This window comes from Xiphophorus maculatus, chromosome 16 (genome assembly GCF_002775205.1).
Source record: "Xiphophorus maculatus strain JP 163 A chromosome 16, X_maculatus-5.0-male, whole genome shotgun sequence".
NCBI lineage: Eukaryota > Metazoa > Chordata > Actinopteri > Cyprinodontiformes > Poeciliidae > Xiphophorus > Xiphophorus maculatus.
The window spans coordinates 19,068,370-19,080,188 of NC_036458.1; the positions used below are offsets into that span (position 1 = coordinate 19,068,370).

General features: G+C 41.8%; 1 protein-coding gene across 3 annotated transcripts in view; it reads left to right on the forward strand.

Moving 5' to 3' along the window:
• Positions 1-9,956, forward strand: part of tnrc18 (trinucleotide repeat containing 18) — a 64,360-nt gene extending 54,404 nt beyond the window's left edge. For all 3 annotated transcript variants that reach the window (XM_014471422.2, XM_023348925.1, XM_023348927.1), the window contains exons 27-30: positions 97-1,814; positions 1,908-2,144; positions 2,269-2,343; positions 4,828-9,956. In XM_014471422.2, the coding sequence (XP_014326908.2) occupies positions 97-1,814; positions 1,908-2,144; positions 2,269-2,343; positions 4,828-5,034 (2,237 nt within the window). In that variant the 3' untranslated portion in view covers positions 5,035-9,956. The remainder of the gene's footprint in view (positions 1-96; positions 1,815-1,907; positions 2,145-2,268; positions 2,344-4,827) is intronic.
• Positions 9,957-11,819: the final 1,863 nt, after the last annotated feature.

The window sequence follows — 11,819 nt, forward strand, 5'->3', positions numbered from 1 at the left end:
AAAGAATCTCATAATCTGGCGCTAATGTCATAAAAATCAGTGTTTTGCTGAAAGAAAAAGAAAATCGAAAATCCCCGTTTCCTTTCCACTTCTCAGACGCCTCCATAAATCAAGAAGGTCGGGAGAAAGCTGATCCTCTACCCCCCTCCACCCAGTCCGCCGACAGACCTCCAGCTCCAGCAAAACCGGCCCAGGACAGAACCTCCTCTGTCCAGAAAACTGCTCAAGAAAAGCCCCGCCCTGCGTCCCGACCGACCATGGCCACGCCAGCCAAACCCGACCGGAAGAACTCCGGTGCTTCCTCCGCGAGCAGCCCCACTCTCCCCAGTCCGGTGTCCCGGAAGAGTGGCTTGGCCCAGTCTCCCGTTTCCAAGCCGTCCCGGGTCCTCCCCTCTTCTCTCTATCCTTCCACGTATGGGAAGGTTCTGACCGTGGATCTGTACAGCGAGCCCAATTTGACCTCTTACACCAACCAGCGGCGAGACAGAGAGAGCAGCAGCTCCATCAGTCCCACCGCCAGCAGGCCTGTGCCGAGGCATTCGATCACCGTTTCCTCCTCTGCACCCAAACCCGCGGCTACGTCCACACCCAGACCCGCCGCCGTCTCCTCATCCAAAATGAAATCGGATCATCAGAACAGATCCGGCCTCGGCTCCGGACTGATCCCCAGCCCCATCTCCAGGCTGCCGACTGGCAAACCCAGTTCGTCACTGACCCCCAGACCATCGTCGGCGTCACTGACACCAGCTGGCACACCCAAACCCAAACTGAAGATCCCATCATCTTCAGACCAGATGTCCTCCAGACCCATGTCCAGGCCCAAGCCCATCTCCGGACAGAGGAAGTCCTTGTCCGCAGAGCCCCTCGTCAAGCTGGACCACGAAGGTGTCACTTCCCCGAAAACCAAAAAGACCAAGGCTTTGATGTTGCTAGAGGGACGCGACATCAGGCGTGACCACGCCCCTATCGCCACTTCCTCGGCCAACCAGAAGCTTCTGAAGGCAAAGACAAGAGGCCCGGAGAGGGCGACCAGTCTGCCTGAGAGGGAGTCTGCCTACAAGACCTCAGTCCTGGCTAAGGACCAGCTGGAGAGTCGGGGAAGTGGAGGTAGAGGACAGGAGGTGGACGCTAGAGAAGAGAAGGCTAAAAAAGAGGAACAAAAGGAGAGGAAGAGGGAGGAGAGGAAGATGAAGGAGGAGTCTCAGAGTAGCAGCAGCTCCGAGTCGGAGGAAGAAGGGGAAAATGGGAAGGTGAAGAAGAAGAAGAAATGCACCTCTAGCTGCTCGTCCTCTTCTTCGTCCTGCTCTGGCTCCTCCTCTTCATCTTCTTCTTCGTCGTCCTCGTCGTCTTCGTCGTCGACTGATGACTCGTCCTGCAGCTCAGATGAGGAGAGGACCCCTACACCGCCGCCTGGACCCCTCCAGAAAACTCCTACACAGGACAAACCTAAAGACAACATCAAAGAGGAGGAGGTGAAAGAAGAGGTGGAAATCAAAATGGAGGAGGAAGAGTTATCTGCTCACTCAGACTCTCCCTCCCCATCGAGTCCTCCGGTCTCAGCCACTCCGGCTCCCAGTAAACCGACAAAGCCCGCCACCGGGAAGGGCTCCGGACAGAGGGGCCGTCCGCCGAAACCGAAGCCAAGCGGGGGAGAGGGAAAGGCGGGGAGGCCCAAGAGGAGAGAGGGGGTCCACCTGCCCACGACGAAGGAGCTGGCTAAACGTCAGAGGCTGCCCAGTGTGGAGAACAGACCCAAGATCTCTGCTTTCCTCCCAGCCAGACAGCTCTGGAAGTGGTTCGGGAAACCCACTCAGGTGAGAAGGACAAAACTTTGAGAAATTATGAAATAAAAATTTTAAAAAACGAACCCAAAGTCACATTTTTCCCCTCCTTCTGTCGTTCTCCAGAGACGCGGCATGAAGGGGAAAGCCAAGAAGCTCTTCTACAAGGCCATCATGCGTGGCCGAGAGACGATCCGCATCGGGGACTGCGCCGTGTTCCTGTCCGCCGGGCGGCCCAACTTGCCTTTCATCGGCCGCATTCAGAGCATGTGGGAGTCCTGGGGCAGCAACATGGTGGTCCGGGTCAACTGGTTCTACCATCCAGAGGAGACGAACCCTGGCAAGAAACTCACCGATAAGAAGGTCAGACCTTATAAGAAGAAGTTACATTTTGTTCCATAGCACAATTCAAACCAGTGGTGTTATTGGTCAGATTTATTGAGAAGGGCTTCGTTTTTTAAAGCACACGACTTTGTTTTCATCGTAGAACTGGGATCAGATGTGCGGTCAGTCTTTACCAGCGGCTCTGCACTCTTCCATCCAGAGGAAAGACTTCATGGAGGTGAGAGGAACGCAAATCCAACTATCTCTTGCTGTTGTATCCCACATACATTTATTGTTGAAGAAGGCAAAGGAGGAACTCGACGTGTGATAGATACTCAACAGGTAGAAGTTGTAAGGCTACAGCATTCAAAATGCATGGAAGGTTTTATTTCTAGCGTTTTTTTTAAACATCGAACATCATGAATGCTAATGACTAGTGTTTCAGCTGCTCTCTGAGCATTTCTCCCACGGGAGATGTGGATATGTGAGCACACTGACAACACAGAGGCAAACAGAAAGCAGCAGCAGCCAATGTAGTCTTTCTTTCATTGCAACCATTATTGTGAAGTGTGACAAACGGTTAAATGTTCAGAAAAAACACAGATCTGTTGCAAGACGCGTGTTTTGAAATAGTCCGCGCTTGTTGAACGTTGCTTGCTCCAACGACATGAAGGTGATTTAAAAGCAGAGAGTGGACAAAGAAACTGTTGACAGAGGAAGAGTTCAATAAAAAGGTTTTTAAATGCCGTGGTTGCGGCTTGAACTCACAGTTGGGTTCAGAACAAGGCAAATAATCAGCTGGTTGTAAATTTAAATATTCTATAAAAGTTTGTATAAAAGCTCTGTGTTCGTTGGCGAAATGCGTCTATACTCGGCAAACTTGCTTTTGATCTATTTCATCCGATCATTCACCACCCATGACTGCTTCTCTGTAGAGATTGGTTTATGTTTGGCTATGTATGTTTTCCATTTGTTACTGCACTGCCAGGCATTTTTTCCTTTAGTCTTCAGTTCTGATACTTTGATATTTTTCTTTATCGACCTACGTGTTCTCCTTCGCCAACCTCTACATTTCGTCTGTAGTTGTCCTGAAGGCTAGACACATCTGGCTGTGTTCTGCCTCTGCCTTCAAGCAGCTTTGTAATCTTTTTCATTGTTTGAGTTGACAGCTTCCTTGTCAAGATTGTTTCCTGTCTATCAGCCAACAACAACAGCACACTAAGGGCAGCAAGGCTTGCATGTTCTTTTTGATGTCACCATTTGTTCATGTAATTCACAATGCAGGTTGATGGTTTTTCTCCTTATTCTTCTTCGTCTGTAGACAAATATTGTTTGCTGCAACAGATACATTTATTTTTAGACCAAGATTCTCAAAGGCAGACTATTAGTTTGTCAAAATAAGTAGCTTGTACTCAATATTTCCTCCTGTAGAAGAGCAAACAGCTGACTCTGCAAAACTGATTAGATTAAACTACAAGAGCTAAAATTCTGACTTAATCATTTTAATCATGTTTTCCATGAAACATAAACATGTATGGAAGCCTTTAAATAAATATGGCATAATCTCACATTGTAATTACCAGTAAAGCACATATTGGTATCTTTAGCAAACTGTTGAAATAAAATTTTATTGACTTTTTAATTGGTTTTTCATTTTATTTGTTCAGAGTTGATCAAAGTTTCTGTGAATTTCTAATCAATAATTCATTGTTTTCTGTTTCCATGGTGTTCCATAGTTAGACTGTGACACCGAGCCTGTATCTCCTAGTCGAGCTTCAAAATAGGACAGACCAGACATGCCCTGGAATTCAAAAACAAAAAATAAAAATAAAAATAAAATTACTCACTCAAACTTACTCATAAACCCATAGTTCTTAGTAATGAAGTTAAGTTTATAGTTTAAAACAGCTGGTAGTGAAGCATCAAAGACATAAACTTGTGAAAATTGCTAACCTCTACAGAAAACAGAAAAGGCTTTTTGGAAAGAAAAACTCAAATTCAATTTAGTTTTATTTATGCAGCATCAATTCACAACAAATGTCGTTTTGAGGCTTTTACAAAAAATCAATTCAGTTCAAACATTCATACCAATTGATCCTACAAGGACTGAACAATAAAGCAATAATATTGCAATAGACACATTGATTAATGTCAATAAATATAACATCTGATAGAATGTTCAATAATTTCACTGAACTCCAATACAAAACCGCACAGCATTCTGGGAGATGTAGGCAGAGGAAAGGCTTTAGCCGCCAAACCTGTCATGGCCGGCTAAGCAAGGTTGGTGGCATCGACTAAGTCACTGCTAGGTAACTCTTTGGTTACCTAGCAGCATCCTTCTTGATTAAGTTGTGGTTACCTAGCAACAACAAGTTTAATTATTTAAAGTTTGGACTTGTTTCACTTCCAAATTGTAAACTTGTTGCTTTTCTAAGACATTTTTAATAAAAATCTGGTGCACTCTACAAGTAAATCGATAATGATCAAATGAAAAAAAATCTATACAGAAAAGTTAATTTGTTTAAAAATTAATTAAGCTAAAGGACGCATTTTTTGGTCGGTGATTATAGTGCTGCCATAACTGCTAACTTTACTTTAAAGCCTTTTGGAAAATCTTTCCTATTGTCTGCACTCCTCTGCATGAGACTAATGCCTAAATGCCAAATATTTTTACAGTAACATGGAAATCGCTCCTCATTAAAACCTGTGTCTGTCGCAGCGCGCCCTGTACCAGTCGTCTCACAGCGACGAGAACGACGTGCAGACCATCAGCCACAAGTGTTTGGTGGTGAGCGTGGAGGAGTACGAGCAGATGGTCCACACCCGCCGCTACGCCGACAGCGAGGACCTCTACTACCTGGCCGGCACCTATGAACCCACGACCGGAATGATCTTCAACACGGACGGCGTTCCGGTCATCTGCTAGACGAGCTACTGAAAACCAAATCACGACGCGACCTCATGGGGAGTTCGGCCCAATCTGCGGTCTGATCACTGATGTTAATGGGGTTTTTTTTTTTTGTTTTGTTTTGTTTTTTTCTGAATTGGAACCGTGACTCCATGAACTGAACCGCTCCCACACCATGTTATACTTCAACAAAAAGAGACTGTCGAAGACAGCTCTGACTATGGAGATGAGAAACACTACAGACAGTATTAAAAAAAAGGACCGATCTCCTGAAGCATTTGCACACACAGACGTCGTTATCCCACTCTGTTCATGGGGGACAAAGGCATGAATACTTCCTATTGCGTGTAAATATCTCCCCTGCAGAAACACGTGTGTATGCTCACACGTGTACAAACACAATGTAAATACTTCCCCCTATGTAAGAGACGCAGGTATCTAGAGGAAAATCTAGGTGTTTTATTTTCGTGTGATAGATTTATGTCAGAGTACTTTTTTTCTGAAGAGGTAAACAGTAAAGAAGCTTTAACGAACTGTGAATGATGAAACAGGAGGGGGGCACATGCCTGTTCGCCCTAGTATGGGTGGTGGGGTAAAGCTGGTGTGATGTTGTGATCATGATGTTCCCGTGGTGATGTTACAGTCCTGTTACAGTCATATAAATGTGTGTACAGAACAGCAGGAGCGACAGACGCAAAGAAAGAAATGCACAGAGAGATGAGAGGTAGACTCCTACCATCGCAATCCAACAGAAAGCACTTAGAAACACTTAAAAGTCTCGTTTCCTAATATTTATCCCCCGCCGTCCTCCTGACAATCGGAACTCAGGGCGAAGCGTCCCTGCGCTGTTGAAATTTGACTCCCTCGTTAACTCAGGCTAAGGAGAGGAAGAGATGCATCTTTGAAAGCACTTCTCTTTTTTTTCCTGTTTTCTTTTGGGGGTTTCTCTTTGTACATGTGTACAAATCCACACTGAAACACACTATGAAAGGAAACCAGCTGCAGTCTGAGGATCTTCTGTCACATTTGCCCATTTTACACCCACGTTCAGCATCGCGTTTCTGCACTTCTATGAATCAGTAGGCATGGGTTGGTATCAGAATCTCCTTGTTTAACCTTGAGTAGATAAAAAAAAAAACAAGGTTTCACTTTATTTAGCAAAAAATTGTAAAACACAATATAATCGATTTTATTTAAAGCAGAAGTAGCATTTATTCCTGCTGTTTCTAAAATATTATAACCTGAGTGAAGTCGGCCCCCCCACCTACTTCAAATCAGACAAAATTGGTGTCAATAGTATAATATAAATAGTATAACATATGAACTTGTAATTCTCTGTGACATTTATTACTTTGATTTTAATACTAAACCAAAATATAGAATGAGCAATCTCTGAAATTTAGCTTTTTAAATATTCTTGCATCCCGTTTAGTTATTTGTAGAGTAGCACAAGTTTAAGAAGCTGATATTAGTTGTTTAATAAGTTGGACTGTTTGGGTCGCTAGCCTGCAGTCTGCTGCTTTACAGCGGCAGCTTGCCAAACGTAGCATGACTTACAAACTTTCTGTAAGTTTCTCCTCTGCCCTCGAACGTTTTTCTTTTCTTACATTTTTCACCACAAAAGAGAGAAATGTAGTCATATTCAATAAAGTTTATAAATCCATCAGTACATGACACATTTTATAGATAAATTAGACTTATGTTTTCAACTATTTATTTCTGATGAGATCATTTTCTACCTAAAGCCGATTAAAATCTTAGATTAGAATATTAAATCAAACTAATAAAAAGCATTTTAATACAGAAATGTGAACAATGAAAAGTATTTTTTTATACCCGCTTGAAGGTTATTTTCAAAATGTAGTTTTAACCTGAAAACCGAGCCTCATCGGAACGCCTATTCTAATTTATTCAATGATGTGTACCTGAATCTCAAAAATATGCTCATTTTATTTCTCTTTGCAAATTATTCAAAATGTTTGTTAGGATAATGAACTGAAATGAAATCACATTTAAATCTGAATATTTGTTGCAACCCCCTCCTACCCCCACCAAAATTTAATGTAATATTTTGTATTTTAACACAAAAATCTAAAAATGTTGCCTTTTTAAAAAATTTCTTGTTTATCATGAAATGACCAAAACCAATATGGCCTCCATGGTACTGGTAACCAGCCAATGCCTACAAGGTGCAGGTGAATGGAGGAAAAAGGGATGACCTGATCTCAATCTGTGTGTGGGAACATTGGGATCAGGAATCCCAGTCGGTGGGAATATTTTTCTTTAATGGTTATAAACACTGCAGTCAGTCCAAGATTCTTCAAGGTCATGGCGCTGATTTTCACCGTGCAGCTGTCGAAACTGATTCGATCAGCATAACTCAATTTTAAACACTCATTTTCCACAGCCAGGCTTCCTTCATTCCCTTATTTTGTCTGCAACCTTCAAGTGCCCTATGTTTAGTGTTTTCTTTCTCTTTCTTTCCTTTTTTTTAACGATTCAGCTTCTGCTGGTTTGTGGGAAAGTTTCTCCGCCGTCTCTAATCGCACGCTTCCCTCCAAACAATCACCATTTCCACATGAGTGCACTTTGAATAAGGAGACTCTGAGTCTTGTATTGTGTCTTCCTCAAGTATTTACTCCCACCGGTCACCCCTCTCTTTACCCAGGTAAATGGAAAAACAAGTGCAGCCACGTCCATCGTAACACATTCTGGTTGCTGGTTCTGTGTTTTATTTTTCTATGTGCCTCATTAAAGTGTAATTTTTTTTCCCTCCTGTTTTTTTTTTTTTTTTTCAGTAAGACTGTTGAATGTCATGCTCAGGATCGTGAGTGCTATACGCCGCCTTACTTTCCCAGGCCTTATAACAATGTTTTGCCAACAATGTGTTGTTGTTTTTTTGTCTCCCTTCTTGATCCACAATGTCTTCAGGTCCAGAGGAATAGTCAATTTTATCCCAGTCTTTTTCGCCTTCTTTATTATACCGTTTTCTAAAGGCTGTCAGATGTGTCTGTAAAATATATGGCATTTTACTGTATATAGCTGCGTTGCTCCCTCTTTGCCCGGTAAATCACGGTATGATCAACTTTAGTGAAAGTACAACGGTTGAAATAATCGATATAAAAATGTAATAGCATAATGTTTTAACCCGTTTATTTATAACATAAGCGAGAACTGGTTCCAGTTAGCAAGAGAGAAGTGCGCCCATTTCCTTTGCGGCCAGCTGACCGGCAGTGCATAGATTGTTCTCCTTTAGTTTCCACATAACGACTAAATGTATTTTTAGTGACTGGAAATATTTCCAACCTGCCAAATATGCGTTGCAGCCTTATTTCAGCCAGCTGACTGGCAGTGTTCAGTACTCCCAGTCACACCAGCACTTTTCTTCTAATAAAAAAAATAACTTTAACCCATAGGAACTGGATGCCAGGAAACGTTAACGGAATTGAACCGTAACTTTTTAAAGACTTTTGTAAAGCTACCTTGTTACCGTGAACCGACCCATGCCTCCTCTTTGCTTTTATCTCTGCCCTTCGGCAGAGTTTGAAGACTGTCTTGTTGATATTCAATAGGTGTTAATATTTTCTACTCTTATCTGGAGACCTTCTGGTTTTGTCCTCTACATTGGTCTGTTTTTGCCTGCCATCGCCGGGTGCAGAATGTTCAGAAGAACCCGTGTGCCGTTGTGGCATCTTTCTGTTAAATGAAGCATTTCAGTGTGCTTTGATGGATAATCCAGACACGACAGCCTCTCCCAGAAAAGGTATTTTTTTCTTAAAATGTGCTGCTAATCTATTCGTATTTAAAATAGTTTCAACCAGGTACAGAGTGACTCTATTTGCTGTTTTTTTTTTTTTACTAGCTAAAATAATTATCTGCTAAAGTCCCCCATTTTCCTGATTATGCTGCTCTTATGTCCGTTTGAGCGACAGGCGGTGCGGCTGGATCGCGGCCGTGGTATCGGAGTATTGCGGATCCACGGGTCGTGCCGCCGTTTGCAGAGTGAACATGTTTAAAGTGCCCGTTTATGAATGTTTGTTTATCCCTGGAGCTGCTAAAGCACTTTTTTCTGTATGTCTTGTGTGTGTAAGGAGGTTGATAAGACATCACAGTCTTATCTCTTGATAACACACACCTACACACCCCGAAAGCCCCTTGTACAGGTGTGTGTTACTGCCTTCCAATATTACTTTTCGCCCCCTTATCTCCATCCAAAGCCCAGTCTCCGGCCTAAACAGGGTCCGACACTTACACACTTTTACTCTCCACTACGCTTTATTTTGTTTTGTTCCATACGTTTTAAGAGCCTGATTTTTGTATATGTTGTCGTTATTATGTCTTAGTAATTTTTTAAAATCTAATTATTATTTTTGCTGTGCTTTTCTTTTTTAAACGTTTGTTTTGTTGTTCATTTCCCGCCTTCTTGCTTCCCCTATCTGAACAATCATCCACGCCTCTCAAGCAATACTGCTGACGGGCACCAGGAGCTAGCTGCTAGAGAGAGAGAGAGAGAGAGAGAAATGGAAGAGCAAGCAAACAATAGTATATGAGAGAGAGAAAGAGAGAGAGGTGGACTGGAGGCTGGTTCTTCGTCTGCTGTTCCTTCAGTATCGTTATTGTCCTGTTACAGAGAAAAGATTATTTTGAGAATATACACAAAGGAAAAAAAAACATCTAAGTTTTGTAAATTATCCTTCGCTGTCGAGGGAAGAAAACTATCAGAATATACTTTGTCTAATCTTGTAAAAATGAAAAAGAATACATTTTAGAGAAATCTGAAGCTACATATATTCTGTCACCCTGTACTAAATGTGTAAGGAACTGTTTTTGTTTTCCTTGTTTGTTTTTTTACAGACAGCAACCACGTTTATCAGTGTTTCTTTGAAATTGTTTTAGTAAGTAAATATTTTATAGTTAATCAATAAACAGATGGAACTGTATGTATTTTTTGTCTTCTGTGAGTTATTCATCATGTTCTGTTTATATATTTATTTTTGTCAATATGTAACCTGAAATGGTTCCACTTTAGCCAATTTATCCTCGGTTGTCTTAATCAAGCAACACGTTGGTTACCTGTTTTCAATATCTTGAACTTCATATTTTAGATATTTTGTTTATATTTTACCAAAAGACAATAATCTGCAGAATAATTTTACATATAGGATACTCAACTAATTAGGCCACACCCTCCATTACACAGATGTACATCACTTGCTATGATTAAATTCATTAAACATTCAAGTCTATCCAGTTTAGAGTTAGAAAATGTCTAAAATTTATGATATGGTCAAAAAACTTTCTTGCCTAGTTATTGTGCACATGTATAATATCGTGAACTGGTTCCCTTACTGATTCATGCTTGTTTCATATAGTCAAACTAAAGACAACCCAGGTACAAAAAAATCAAATGGCCATTAAATTTCTTGATAAACTATCAAAGCCAACCTTATCTATGTGAAACACTTTAATTGCTATTAAGATTTGTGATTAAAAACATACTTTTGAAGTTGGAATTTAAAGCTTAAGGTGTGTTTTCATTTATTAATCTTGGACTCTTAAAATTCTGACTTCAGCGAATAGAGCGTTCCATAGGGAAGAATGCTGCAACCAAATACCCATAAAAAATGGGATGCTGCAAAATTCTTCATGAGAAACAATATGTCTTTCTTTCTCGTATGAAAAGGTAGACTAATTTGTGTAATATTGCCACCTGTCAGACTGGAGTGTTTGAACTATTGAGCTCAAAGCCACAGCAATGTGCTCCAAAAACAGGACTCTGAGAGGCACATTAAGGTCTTAAAGGTTAATCATTTGAGTTTGAGATACAGATCTTCTTTAAAAATCTGAAACAACAGGCAAAAACATTCTAATGTCAAAATTACAAATGTTTTGGGGAACCCTGAATTACCCTATTTCCAGCAGTTCCACCAGAAAAAGCAGCTCTCCTTGTTTGTCCCCTGTTTCATGGACTGCTCCTTTAATCTGTAGTGGTCTCCATCAAACCTCCATTTTGGCAGTCCAATAATGAAGCTGCGGGCTGTGATAAAATGGAGGGAAGTTCAGCCCACTTTGCAGAGCTGCACAACTCGCTGTGAGAGACCAGTTTTCCACCTCTGACTGTTCTGAGCGTTCCCAAGAGTGTTTGTCTTTGGATGTTTTGTGTGATCCTGTGTAATTAAATCTGTGCTGACATGAACTGAAGATGTGCTCCTGCAACAGTCAGGGGTTTGGACACCTCTCAGTTTCCTTGAAAGGCTCACCATCAGCATAACATCCGAGTCTACTGGGAGCCTGCTCCGACACACACACTCTCTGCCTGCATCATGCCTCAGCATCGTTCCACACATCCTCCTGAGGGTGTGTCAGCCTGCCATACTCTGATTGGACGACATCACATGAGCAGAAGCGCTCTATTGGCTGAGACTGCAGAACATCCTACACACAGAAGCCTCAATTTGGAGAATGCGTGTGTTTGTGGGAGTATACATGTGTATTTGAGCACGTTTTCTTAATTCCTTCAGATGTGCGTGTTTGTGTATGTACCTGTACCTGTCTCTCAGGAAACAGGTACATACACTTCCTGCATTACCTGTTTCCTAAGAGACAGGTAATGGCCATTTGATTTTTTTGTACCTAGGTTTTCTTTAGTTTGACTATCTGAAAGAAGCATGAATCGGTGAGGGAACCAGTTCACAATATTATACATGTGCACAATAACTAGGCAAGAAAGTACCTGTCTCTCAGTTTCCTGAGGTATCTCAAGTTGGAGGCCATTTAAATGCATACAGAGTAATCTGAAAGGC